The sequence below is a fragment of the Oryx dammah genome, unplaced genomic scaffold (assembly GCF_014754425.2).
Source record: "Oryx dammah isolate SB20612 unplaced genomic scaffold, SCBI_Odam_1.1 HiC_scaffold_18, whole genome shotgun sequence".
NCBI lineage: Eukaryota > Metazoa > Chordata > Mammalia > Artiodactyla > Bovidae > Oryx > Oryx dammah.
The window spans coordinates 86,624,298-86,638,765 of record NW_024070202.1 but is presented as its reverse complement, the minus strand read 5'-3'; the positions used below and the strand labels follow the sequence as shown (position 1 = coordinate 86,638,765).

The following is a 14,468-nucleotide window of genomic DNA, read 5'->3' as shown; positions in this document are numbered from 1 at the left end:
CAGAATGAACAGTCCTCTCAACCAAAACTGCCCTGTAATGCCTTTGTTTCAACTACCTGAAGCCATAAACCATCTCTCATAACCTTACTTCACTGGATATTAACTGAGCTAAGTACCCACGCAGTGCTAAGAATGGGTATGTCTTATTTAATGTTCATTTATTAAAATACACGAAACGTTGCAGATCCAAGTCTCAACCTTTTCTCTGGCTAAACTCTAGCATTTCTGCAGCCATTCCATGAAAGAGCAGGTAGCAGCACCATTTTCAGCTTTTTCCTTTCAAATGCTTTTCTTTTTGAACATGAGTATGGGCAAGGCCAAGATTTTAAACGACTGATGTTCAGAGAAATTATAAGAAAACATACCATCCATACAACTCTAGTCTATACCATCTTTTTGGGATAAGGCAATCAGTGAGGGTGACTTTCATACAAGCTGTCATAGTGTGCTAAAGCTCATTTTGCATAATTTAACCCAGGAAAGAAATAATAATTAATCACACCATGGAATTGCCTACATAGCCTGGGAAAATTAGGCAATTCATCTCCTAGTGAGGCATTTACCAGAATCAATAATAGGTGCTGAAAACTTACTTTGTTTTAAAATCTTAGCTCTAAGCTTAGAGAGTGCTTGAATACAATATGCTTTAAATATGCACAGTGATGCACATTTTGGCTTCTAGGAACGACTTTAAAGAATTAAGTAATAATACTATGTTAATTTCACTGTAAAGAACATTGGCATGGAGACAAGAAAGCACTGCTTGCTTTACTCATGTCATTGTAAGAGAAACGAGAGAGAAACTGCGGTACGAATCAATAAAGCTCTTCCTATTGCTTAAATTTTAAAAAACAGTACAATAAATTCTGAGCACACTTAGGAAGAGTCTTAAAGTTGTGATGCATAGAAACACAAAATTTTAAGTCTCTAGTAACACTGAATATGATTTATAACCTGTTTTGTCCATAATATTCTGTGCTCATCTTTATGTGGATTCTAACTTAGCACATCCATAACTGAACACTTGATTTCTGCCCTACAAGTGCCTCCTACGTTCACTGTCATTCCTAAACATAGAAGTCATCCTCGTGCCTCTGTTTCCTCCTCAGCAAGCCCTTTAGGATCTACCTTCAAAATATTTCCTTAATTAGGTCATTTCTCATCTCCATTGTTAGTGCCTTAGTCCAAGTTACCCTCATTCCTGGCCTGAAGTCTTGCTGTTCCACAAGGAGCATCACCATCAACTAGGAGATCGTTAGGAGAGTCAGGTCTCCACTGCAGCCTCACCAAGTCAGAATCTACATTTTAACACAATCTGCAGGAGATTCATATACACATTAATTTTTGACAAACAATGACTTAGACCTATCCAGTAGTCATGGATGTGAGAGCTGGACCATAAAGAAGGCTAAATACTGAAGAATTGATGTTTTCAAACTGTGGTGGTGAAGAGTACTCTTGGACAACAAGGAGATCAAATCAGTCAATCTTAAAGGAAATCAACCCTGAACATTCATTAGAAGGACTGATGCTGAAGCTGAAGCTCCAATAGTTTGGCCACCAGATGAGAAGAGTCGACTCAGGAAAAGACCCTGTTGCTAGGAAAGATTGAGAGCAGGAGGAGAAGGGGGCAACAGAGGATGAGATGGTTGGATGGCATAATAGACTCAATGGCCATGAGTTTGAGCAAACTCTGGGAGACAGTGAAAGGCAAGGAAGCCTGGCATACTGCAATCTATGGGGTTGCAAAGAGTCGGACATGACTTAGCAACTAAACAAAAATAAAGTGACCCATGTCTACCATGAGATAATACAGGTTAAGCTACTAAATTTGCTGTGTGCTATAGTTATTTGCTGTGTGGCATAAGAAAACTAATGCAATCTGTAGCTAGTCATCTTTTAAAGAACATGTTAGATTACACATAACTCCTTGACTTAGGTCCTTCCAATGCACTTTCATATTAGAATAAAATATATAGACTCTTTCCCAGGGCTAAAAGACCCTGTATGATGTCACCAGTCACATCCACTTGGATCTCATTTTCTGCCACTCTGTGGTGATGACTCTCTACTCCAGCCATACTGACTTCTTTTCTGTTCCTTAAGCATGAGAAGCCTTGGGGCTTGCCACTAGCTGCCACTCACTTTCTAGAATCTTCTGCCCCATTTGTCTGCAAGGCTTCTTCTGATCAGGTCTCTGCCCAAATGCATCTCTTTAGAGAGAGGCTTTCTCTGAACAATCTGTATAAAATACACTTCCCTTCCTCAGCAATTCTCAATCACTTCTCCTTATTTTATTTTTCTTCTCCTAAGTTACTAATTGGGGCTTCCTAGGTAGCGCTAGTTTAACTTATATGCAGAGTACATCATGAGAAACGCTGGGCTGGAAGAAGCACAAGCTGGAATCAAGATTGCCAGGAGAAATATCAATAACCTTAGACATGCAGATGACACCACCCTTATGGCAGAAAGTGAAGAGGAACTAAAAAGCCTCTTGATGAAACTGAAAGTGGAGAGTGAAAAAGTTGGCTTAAAGCTCAACATTCAGAAAACGAAGATCATGGCATCTGGTCCCATCACTTCATGGGAAATAGATGGGGAAACAGTGGAAACAGTGTCAGACTTTATTTTTCTGGGCTCCAAAATCACTGCAGATGGTGATTGCAGCCATGAAATTAAAAGACGCTTACTCCTTGGAAGAAAAGTTATGACCAACCTAGATAGCATGTTCAAAAGCAGAGACATTACTTTGCCAACAAAGGTCCGTCTACTCAAGGCTATGTTTTTCCTGTGGTCATGTATGGATGTGAGAGTTGGACTGTGAAGAAGGCTGAGCACCGAAGAATTGATGCGTTTGAACTGTGGTGTTGGAGAAGGCTCTTGAGAGTCCCTTGGACTGCAAGGAGATCCAACCAGTCCATTCTAAAGGAAATCAGTCCTGGGTGTTCATTGGAAGGACTGATGCTAAAGCCGAAACTCCAGTACTTTGGCCACCTCATGAGAAGACCTGACTCATTGGAAAAGACTCTGATGCTGGGAGGGATTGGGGGCAGAGGAGAAGGGGACGACAGAGGATGAGATGGCTGGATGGCATCACTGACTTGATGGACGTGAGTCTGAGTGAACTCCGGGAGTTGGTGATGGACAGGGAGGCCTCGCGTGCTGCGATTCACGGGGTCGCAGAGAGTCGGACATGACTGAGCGACTGAACTGAAATGAAGTGAAGTAGTGCTAGTGGTAAAGAATCTGCCTGCCAATGTAGGAGACATAAGGGACATGGGTTTGATCCCTGGGTGGGGAAGATTGCCTGGAGGAGGGCATGGCAACCCACTCCAGTATTCTTGCCTGGAAAATATAGACAGAGGAGCTTGGTGGGCTATAGTTCATGGGGTCACAAAGAGTCGGACATCACTGAAGCTCCAGCACAGCAGAGCACAAGATACTAATTATGTTTATTTATTTGTTTCCACACTCTAGCATCTAGAGAAAAGCCTGGCAGATGGTAGGTATTCAATAAATGTTTGTTGAATGACTGAATCAGACAAAAAAAAGTTATATTAAAAAAAATTTAATATATTTTTAAAATAAAATGCCTTTCATTTTATTAGTCTCAACTCACAGGGGTCTAACATAGGATGAAAATAAGGGGAAAAAAAGATAGAAAACTGACCAACTAAAGAACATTTCTAAATTCAACTGCAGGCCACATCTACCTGTTATATGACAATTTTGTTGAGTAGTCCCCACTAAACTTCTGCTAAAGGATCTCAAGAAAGATCTGGTGTCCAAACTGTGCATTGTCTGACAGTATATGATCCTGAGTCACTGGATTATGTTTGGACTCAGTTTAAATCACCTACTAGCTCATCATGCCAACTACAGCATAGGTTCAGGAAGACTCCTCAATTTCTGTGATTAAAAGACAAAAGAGTTAGAATAGGGAAAATAAAATTTTTCAGTGAAAAGGCTGTAAAACAGAAAAAGTCCAAAAATATAGGACCTTGATGTTATTTTTGCAATGGACTCTGAAAAAAGGATGTTTCAGATACTCATAAGTAGAAATCCAGGGAAAGAAAATTGTGTTAAAGTTGTGCACAAGGATGAAAATGTAAATCAAAGAAGCATTAAATATACTCTAGCTGTTTGGATAATGAAGCAATATTTAACCCTATGCTTAAATACTGTTTTTAAAATTCCCAAATTAATGTTTTTAATTTTGCAGTTGGGAGACCGCAGTCCATGTAGTAATTAAAGCCAGGATGATGTATCCAAGAAAGCAGGTGTACAGAATTCATTAGAACTACACTGTATCACTTGAGGGTTATTAACAAACGTTGTGATGGAAGAAATTAGGATATGCATTGTCATTGCAGCAGAAGATTAGCAAGATGATTTACCCATCAGGAGGACTGCAGACTACTAAATGACAGCTCTGGAGAATTAAAATAAATTATTCATTCACACAGTCATCCATTCTTTCATGCATTTATTGACTCTGAATTAGTGCCACCCCTATGAATTTCCTGCACTCACCTCTACTGGAGCACTTCACAGATTGTATGTTGTTTGTCAACTTATCTATCACATTTATATCTTATCGCCAAAGTCTGAGTCTAGCACACGGTAGACACAAATTAAGTGCTTGGGCAATAAACTTTGAACACTAAGCGAATATATCCAGTATTTATGTCCTCTGCACTCTTGATTCCAAGCAGAATGGAAAGCAATCGTAGGCTCTGTAGGAAATATGCATGAGTTCAAGTTTGTTTGATCCTTGTTTATTCTTTCATTCCAGAAGGTTGGGAATGTGTTCAATAAAAAGACAAGTGCATAAAGGAGTAGATGGGATGAAAGAAGGTAATCATGGTTATTAACGCATGCAATGCAGGTTTTGAGGGATGGACAGAATCCAGAAGGCAGAGGGCAACTGAGAGCATGTCTGCTTGGGTGATGAGCCTGGACAAACTCACTGTGGGAGAAAAGTGCAGGTAATGCTCAGAGAGAAGTGAGCAGGGAGTGAATGCCTCTCTTTCTACCGAGGGAGACAGAAAGGCAGGCTGGGCTGTAATCAGATGTAGTTAGGGAGGCCAGTGGGAGGCACTGAGGCTTTGGAATGCTAAGGAGCTCACTGCTGCCTAATCAGATAGGCTGAACTGGCAGGAAAGCAGGATGAGCAGGAAGAGGGAGGCTGCATAATGAGTGGACACTTCCACTGGCATCTTCTATGTGTCTTCATCTGATTTGATAAAGTTAGTTCCTCAGTTGTATCCGACTCTTTGTGACCGCATGGACTATAGCCTGCCAGGCTCCCCTGTCCATGGAATTTTCCAGGCAAGAGTACCAGAATGGATTGCCATTTCCTTCTCCAAGAGATCTTCCCAAGGAAGACTGAACCCAGGTCTTCAGCATTGCAGGCAGACTCTTTTTCGTCTGAGCCACCAGGGAAGCCCAATCCCAGTGCAATGGACTGAATGTTTTAAGTCCCTCCAAAATTTATATGTTAGAATCCTAATCCCCATGTGATAGCATTTGGAGGTGGGGCCTTTAGGAGGTGATTAGGTCATAAGGGCTCTAACTGAGATCCAGGATTAGTGCCCTTATTAAAGAGACCGCAGAGAGATCCCTCGCCCCTTCTAAACGTGAGGTTACAGTGAAAAACCAGTGATCTAAGAAGCAGCCCTCACTAGATACAGAGTCTGCTGGTGCCTTGACCTTAGACTTCTAGTTCTTCAGAACTGGGACAAATAAACTTCTGTTGTTTATAAGCCACGAGTCTATGGTATTTTGTTGTAGAAGCCTGAATGGCTAAGATAGCCTGTATCTATTTGGAATACAGTATGTTTCTGTTTCTTGCTCATACTGTAATTTCACAGCACCTTTCTTAGAACCTGGCACTTAAGGCCTAAATAAATATTTCCTGAATGAACAATAGTTCAATAAAATATCTACAGCTACCTGTACTTCAATATCTTTGTACTACATACCTTCTAAATAGGAACAAATTCTAAAAAACATTCTGTGTAGGGAAGTATTTATTATTCCATCAGTCTCCAACATAAAAATATCAACTGGGGAAAACTAGAGTTTAAAATAAAGAAGAGTGAGTAAAATACCAATGCAGATTTTAATATTTGAAAGTGAGAAAATGATGAAAATGAAAATCAAAGGAAATTGCACGATTCTTGAGTCTAACCTTCCAGTATCAGAAAAATGAATAAAATAATTAAAATATAGTATAAGGCATTCAGCAAAGATCCACTGAAACTCATATAAACATGATTATTTCTTTTCAAGGTTACCATAAATTACTGATATTGAACAAGATTTGAATAACAGAGGACTTGGAACTGATTCTTTAAAAATCAAGATATTGTTAAGAAAAACATATACTGCTTTTAATCTTAGTGGATTTCTTATCTAGTCCAGGTTTTGATGTAAGAAAACTTTTGTGTCTGTACATATTTACATATAAAATATTATTAAGGGGCAAATATAAATGTAATATTAGAATGTAGACTACAGTAATGATTGTGGCATTAATGCAAGTAACTGCTTTGAATAAATGCCTCTCAAGATTCCATATGCCATAAATCAAAGCTTTATAAAGTACACTGTACTTGCTTCATAGGTACTACCAAATACACCAAAAGCTAAATGTATAATAGCACAAAGCTATCAGCAGTGAGATGTCATGGATTCAAATTTCAGTTTATTTAAATACAGAAATGTAAATCAGTGTTACTTTCAATAAAAGTACAGCATATAACTGTACTCCAGAAAAATGGATAAATATATTTAGGTATTTAAACACTTTTCAGATGACATAATCAGCTGCTTTAGAAAGTGAGTTTCCTCAAAGATATGAAAATAAACTCCCAAAGTACTGAGTAACAGTCATTGAGTGATTTCATGTCACACCAGTAAATGTCTTCACATAACTTGAAAGCAAAAGAAGAAAGATGTCCGAGGTAAGTTTCCACGTTAAGAACAAGAATGAGGATGTATTTTTATAAGCACAAATTGGCATGCCAGCTTATGGTTTTGGTTAAAGGGAGGTTTCCAGAGCTAGAGAGATCAAACCAGTTGGCAAATATAAATTATAGTTGCTATTAAAAATGTGCTGAAACCAGATAAAATACAAACAATTTCAGCATGACATGTTGTTTAGTCAAGACGGCATTTTCCATTATTATCTGCCTTAATGGGATGCTGACATTAGGACAGCAGAGAAGCGTTGCAAGCCTGACAGATACAGCCACCTGGCAGAGGGTTACAAATGTCAGGGAAGGTAGTTATCAATTTATACAGGAAAAGACTAGCACGAGATTTCCTTAAGGACTATGATATCAAAGAAGATTATTAGCTAAAGTTCAGTATAAATAAACAGAGGGAGTGATTAGAAATTTACTTCCAAGTTCCTGTCTAAAATTTTATGACTTTTTCTTCTTTAGAAGAGAAGGGAAAAACAAAGGAAAAAAGGAAAGATATACCCATTTGAATGCAGACTTCCAAAGAATAGCAAGGAGAGATAAGAAAGCCTTCCTCAGTGATCAGTGCAAAGAAACAGAGGAAAACAACAGAATGGGAAAGACTAGAGATCTCTTCAAGAAAAGTAGAGATACCAAGAAACATTTCATGCAAAGATGGGCTCAATAAAGGATAAAAATGGCATGGACCTAACAGAAGCAGAAGATATTAAGAGGTGGCAAAAATATGGCAAGAATACACAGAAGAACTGTACAAAAAAGATTTTCACAACCCAGATAATCATGATGGTGTGATCACGCACCTAGAGCCAGACATCCTGGAATGCAAAGTCAAGTGGGCTTAGGAAGCATCACTATGAACAAAGCAAGTGGAGGTGATGGAATTCCAGTTGAGTTATTTCAAATCCTAAAAGATGATGCTGTGAAAGTGCTGCACTCAATATGTCAGCAAATTTGGAAATCTCAGCAGTGGCCACAGGACTGGAAAAGGTCAGTTTTCATTCCAATCCCAAAGAAAGGCAACACCAAAGGATGTTCAAACTACCACACAGTTGCACTCATCTCACACACTAGTAAAGTAATGCTCAAAATTCTCCAAGCCAGGCTTCAGCAATACGTGAACCGTGAACTCCCTGATGTTCAAGCGGGCTTTAGAAAAGGCAGCGGAACCAGAGATCAAATTGCCAACATCTGCTGGATCACTGAAAAAGCAAGAGACTTCCAAAAAAACATCAATTTCTGCTTTATTGACTATGCCAAAGCCTTTGACTGTGTGGATCACAGCAAACTGTGGAAAATTCTGAGAGATGGGAATACCAGACCACTTGACCTGCCTCTTGAGAAATCTGTATGCAGGTCAGGAAGCAACAGTTAGAACTGGACATGGAACAACAGACTGGTTCCAAATAGGTAAAGGAGTACGTCAAGGCTGTATATTGTCACCCTGCTTATTTAACTTATATGTAGAGTACATCTTGAGAAATGCTGGGCTGGAAGAAGCACAAGCTGGAATCAAGATTACCAAGAGAAATATCAATAACCTCAGATATGCAGATGACACCACCCTTATGGCAGAAAGTGAAGAGGAACTAAAGAGCCTCTTAATGAAAGTGAAAAAGAGTGAAACAGTTGGCCTAAAGCTCAACATTCAGAAAACGAAGATCATGGCATCTGGTCCCATCACTTCATGGGAAATAGATGGGAAAAGAGTGGAAACAGTGTTAGACTTTATTTTTGGGGGGGGGGGGCTCCAAAATCACTGCAGATGGTGACTGCAGCCATGAAATTAAAAGACACTTACTTCTTGGAAGGAAAGTTATGACCAACCTAGACAGCATATTAAAAAGCAGAGACATTACTTTGCCAACACAGGTCCGTCTAGTCAAGGCTATGGTTTTTCCAGTAGTCATATATGGATGTGAAAGTTGGACTATAAAGAAAAGCTGAGTGCTGAAGAACTGATTCTTTTGAACTGTGGTGTTAGAGAAGACTTGAGATTCCCTGGGACTGCATGGAGACCCAACCAGTCCATCCTAAAGGAGATCAGCCCGGAGTGTTTATTGGGAAGACTCATGTTGAACCTGAAACTCCAATATTTTGGCCATCTGATGTGAAGAACTGACTCATTGGAAAAAACCCTGATGGTGGGAAAGATAGAAGACAAGAGGAGAAGGGGACGACAGAGGATAAGGTGGTTAGATGTCATCACCAACTCAATGGACATGAGTTTGGGTAAACTCTGGGAGTTAGTGATGGACAGGGAGGCCTGACTTGCTGCAGTCCATGGGGTCGCAAAGAGTTGGACACAACTGAGAGACTGAACTGAACTGAACTGAACAGCCAAATAACAATGTTGTGATAATTTCAGTTAAATGGTGAAGGGATTCAGTCATATATAAATATGTATCCATTCTCCCCCAAACCCCGCTCCTATCCAGGCTGTCACATAATATTGAGTAGAGTTCCCTGTGCTATATAGTAGGACCTTGTTGGTTATCCATTTTAAATACAGCAGTGTACACCTGTCAATTTTACCAACTTGGAAAAATCCTAGATACACAAACAAAAACCTGAGATAATAATAACAATAAAAATTACTGCTCTAAAATGTAATAATGGCTCAGTGGTAAAGAATCTACCTGCAGTGCAGGAGACAAAGGAATCGCAGGTTCAATCCCTTGGTCAGGAAGACACCCTGGAGGAGGAAACGGCAACCGGCAACCCGCCCCGGTATTCTTGCCTGGAAAATGCCATGGACAGAGGAGTCTGGCGGGCTATAGTCCATAGGGTTGCAATGAGTAGGACATGACTGAGCACACACACATGCGCAATGTAATAAACAACTGAAGTTTTTCCAGACCACAGGAAAAAAAAAAAAAAAACACAAGGTGAAGAAGATCGAAGGACAATGACAGAGTAGAATATTATCACTCTGAAGATAAGTAATCACAACCTGATAACATGTGGTGGGTATAAATGGAATCAATGCGCAGAACAAGTAGAATGGTATTCACAATGAGTCACAATTAACCGGTGCTTTAATCTGAAAATGAAATGAAGCCTATAGAGAAGGGAAGAAGAATTGAATTAAGGCAGGAAATCGTGCGGCGTACAAACCAACACAACAGAATTGAAGACTAAAAGGAGGATGCCGTTTCAAGGATTTAGGAACGTTTAAATGATTTTTATTTGAAAGTGAGAAAGAACTGAAAGTGCAAGTGTTAATTGCTCAGTCGTGTCTGACTTTGCGACCCCACGGACTGTAGCCTGCCAGGATCCTCTGTCCGTGGACTTCTTCAGACTCTGAAGAATACTGGAGAGGGTAGCCATTCCCTTCTCCAGGGGACCTTTGTAACCCAGGGATCAAATGCAGATCTCCTGCACTGCAGGCAGACTCCCTACCACCTGAGCCACCTGGGAAATGAAAAAGGGAGAGAGGTAAAAGATGACTCCCAAGATCCTGACTGGAGCACACCTGGGTGTATCATGGTACCTGTGCCACTGAAAGAGAGAACGGATGGAAAGAAAGACTCTCCACCTGGATTTGGATCTGCAGAACTGAGATTTCCATGGAAGTTGGTTAGGCAATCAAAAATATGAGTCTGAGAGCCAATAAGAAGTCTGGACTACAGACAGGTACTGGGGAACACAGCATGAGAGGACAATTTAAAACCATGAACATGGATGAAATACTTTAAGTTAACAAGCAAGAAGGTTAATGATAAGACAGTGAAGAGTATTAACATTTAGGCAGTCCAAGGGAAGGAGGAAGTACACAAAGAAATTAAGAATAAGTGGCCTGAAGGAGAATTGCAAATTTAGAAGAAACCCTTATCCTGAAAGTCACAGAAGGATGGTTCCAGCAATGAGAGATCATCTCAAAGTAAATATCACACACATTAGAAAGCCCACACAGTCATGACTGAAGAACAACTATGGGAGTGGGTTATTTCTTAACTCCAAATCCTGTATTCCTAGAATAAAACTATTTAAATGAAATGGTGGCTCTGAAATTTAGACTACAGTAGGCAGAAGATTAAATTAGAGATGACAGAGTAGCATCAAAAAAGAGCTTTTTAAAGATTGTTATGAAGTAAGAACAGGGCAGAATACAAAGACTGATGCAAGCAGGAGGAATGCTTTTTTTTAAAGACAGAAATTTAAGCACGCCTATTAAAAGGGGCCAAAGAGTTATTACAAGGAGGAGCTTCAATAATATGAGGTCCATGATTGAGGCCTCCCTAAGGGAGGAAGGTAAACTATGGATGGAGGATCATAGCCTGTAAGAGGAAAAGAAATATTTAAACAAATGAAGGAAATATGGATTTGCAAACATTTACAGATGGAGGAATAAGAAATCTGATGGTTCAAGCCACAGAGCTTCAGGTGTGGAATAGAATCTCATCCCGTGGAAGGAAAAGAGGTTGGTAGTTGAGCCGACTACAGCTCAATCCCAGGGCAATCATTTACAGGCACCATTCACTCGAGCCTCAGTTACCTTCTCTGTCACAGGAACAATAATCTCTATCTCTCACACTGTGCAAATTAAATGAGATAATACATGTAAATATGCTGGCAGATAGCATGAATTTCCTTAACCCTTCTCTTTATTTTCTCAGGAAAACTGGAAGCAAGATACATTGGCTGTGGGAGAGATGGAAGGAAGAGAATGGGCTTGAGGAAACTGGTGGAAAATGAAATTGTGGACATTCAAGACTGATGGAAACACTGAGGGCTCCACTGGTGTGGGCAACCATGAGCTTGTCGAAGCAGCACTGCAAAGTGTGTCCATGTGGGCTTTTGTTTCTGGAAATTTAGTATTCCTGGTGGACAAGTACAGCAGATAGAGAGCTGCAGTCCCACTGTGGAGATCAGTAGGATGTGTGTGATGGAATAACAGAAGGTCAGGGAACTGGAGACTCTGGATAAAAAGTACTGAAGGTCCCTCCCAACCCCCAGTCTCAAATCTGGTGGAGGAAAAGAAACAATTTTTTTTTTAAGGCCATTAAACAGCTACAACCAGAGTCATCTGTCATCCTTCATTTTGTTATAAAATGAACTGTTATAAAACAGTGAAGCCCAGTATTGCAGTGTTTCCATTGCTATAGCCTGGTAACAAATACTTAATCAAAATCAGAAAAATATCACTGAAATTCAGCAATCCCCAGAAACCATGAGGGGTTTTAGCTGCTCTATCATCACCTGCCATAAAGCCATCACCCCTAAAAGAAAGAAAAGGTTCAGGTTTTAGGTAACTCTGTAATGCACTTATCTCACACGCTAGTAAAGTAATGCTCAAAATTCTCCAAGCCAGCCTTCAGCAATACGTGAACTATGAACTTCCAGATGTTCAAGCTGGCTTTAGAAAAGGCAGCAGAACCAGAGATCAAATTGCCAACATCCACTGGATCATGGAAAAAGCAAGAGAGTTCCAGAAAACATCTATTTCTGCTTTATTGTTTATACCAAAGCTTTTGACTGTGTGGATCACAATAAACTGTGTAAACTCTGAAAGAGATGCGAATACCAGACCACCTGACCTGCCTCTTAAGAAACCTGTACGCAGGTCAGGAAGCAACAGTTCGAACTGGACATGGAACAACAGACTGGTTCCAAATAGGAAAAGGAGTACATCAAGGCTGTATATTGTTACCCTACTTATATAACTTATATGCAGAGTAGAACATTAGAGTATACTGCTGAAATGCATCAATCCCCAGACACCATGAGGGGCTGGATGAAGCACAAGCTGGAATCAAGATTGCCAGGAAAAACATCAATAACCTCAGATATCCAGATGACACCACCCTTATGGCAGAAAGTAAAGAAGAACTAAAGAGCCTCTTGATGAAAGTGAAAGAGGACAGTGAAAAAGTTGGCTTAAAGTTCAACATTCAGAAAACGAAGATCATGGCATCCGGTCCTATCACTTCAGGGCAAATAGATGGGGAAACAGTGGAAACAGTGGTTGATTATTTTTCCGGGCTCCAAAATCACTGCAGATGGTAACTGCAGCCATGAAATTAAAAGATGCTTACTCCTTGGAAGAAAAGTTATGACCAACCTAGACAGCATCTTAAAAAGCAGAGACATTATTTACCAACAAAGGTCCATCTAGTCAAGGCTATGGTTTTTCCAATGGTCATGTATGGATGTGAGAGTTGGACCTATAAAGAAAGCTGAGCACCGAAGAATTGATGCTTTTGAACTGTGATGTTGGAGAAGCCTCTTGAGAGTCCCTTGGACTGCAAGGTGATCCAACCAGTCCATCCTAAAGGAGATTAGTCCTGGGTGTTCATTGGAAGGACTGAAGTTGAAGCTGAAACTCCAATACTTTGGCCACCTGATGTAAAGAGCTGACTCATTTGAAAAGACCCTGATGTTTTGAAAGATTGAGAACAGGAGAAGGGGATGACAGAGGACGAGATGGTTGGATGCCATCACCGAGTCGATGGACATGGGTTTGGGTGGACTCCAGGAGTTGGTGATGGACAGGGAGGCCTGGCGTGCTGCAGTTCGTGGGATGGCAAAGAGCTGGACACGACTGAGCGACTGAAGTGAGCAAGTGAGTGAGTGATTAATGTTAGGACCTTTATATCTGCCTGATTCTCTCCAAATGAGCCCACTGTGTTTTAATATTCAGGATTGAGACTGAAGGCAGTGACGACTGATGAACTGCAGGACTTCAGTGTAGCATCTGCTCTTCCCTATCTGACCTCAATGAAAGGCAGGCAAACTATCTAGGGAATGATGAGAGAGCTATGGGGCAAGATTTCATTGTTGCTGCAGACTGACTATTACCAGGGAGGTGGCAAATACAGACTCCAAAACATCCTTGGAAATTACTCATTGAGAAAATACTCTTGTAGATCAGCTGTGAAAGTTGCTTTAGGGTCACTGTAAACTCCTCTGTGGTCATTAAGTCTTCCTCTTCTCTGACAAATGAAGAACCAAACTCTTTCCGCAAGGAAACAGCAGCACAACGGAGAAGAGTGGTAGCAGTGACACCACCGTCGTATGTGTGCTCAGCGCGGACTGCCCACATACTCGTTATCGGTACATGATAACTGCTGCATGACGGAGGCTCTGATTCCTACTTTTGCTAGGAGGATCAGAGATTCAGAGTTGAAGTCTGAGACACAGATATAACCTGAGATCTTTCCATGTGTAATTGCTATTCGGTTGCTAAGTAGTGTGCGACTCTTTGCAACCCCATGGACTGCAGCATGCCTGGCTCCCCTGTCCTCCACTATCTCCGGGAGTTTGCTCAAATTCATGTCCACTGAGTCAGTGATGCCATCCAACCATCTCATCCTCTTTCATTCTCTTCTTTAGTCTTCAATCTTTCCCAGCATCAGAGTCTTTTCCAATGAGTCAGTTCTTCGCATCAGGTGCCCAAAGGATTGGAGCTTCAGCTTCAGCATCAGTCCTTCCAATGAATATTCAGGGTTGATTTCCTTTAGGATTGACTGGTTTGATCTC

At 40.6% G+C, this 14,468-nt stretch overlaps 1 protein-coding gene across 1 annotated transcript in view; it reads right to left on the bottom strand.

Annotated features, from left to right (window-relative positions):
• PTPRZ1 (protein tyrosine phosphatase receptor type Z1) overlaps positions 1 to 14,031 on the bottom strand; it is a 110,013-nt gene extending 95,982 nt beyond the window's left edge. Inside the window, exons 1-2 of the mRNA XM_040259885.1 lie at positions 13,848 to 14,031; positions 1,194 to 1,298 (exon numbers count right to left, since the gene is read on the bottom strand). Of these exons, the coding sequence (XP_040115819.1) occupies positions 1,194 to 1,298; positions 13,848 to 14,031 (289 nt within the window). The remainder of the gene's footprint in view (positions 1 to 1,193; positions 1,299 to 13,847) is intronic.
• Between the last annotated feature and the right edge of the window lie 437 nt (positions 14,032 to 14,468).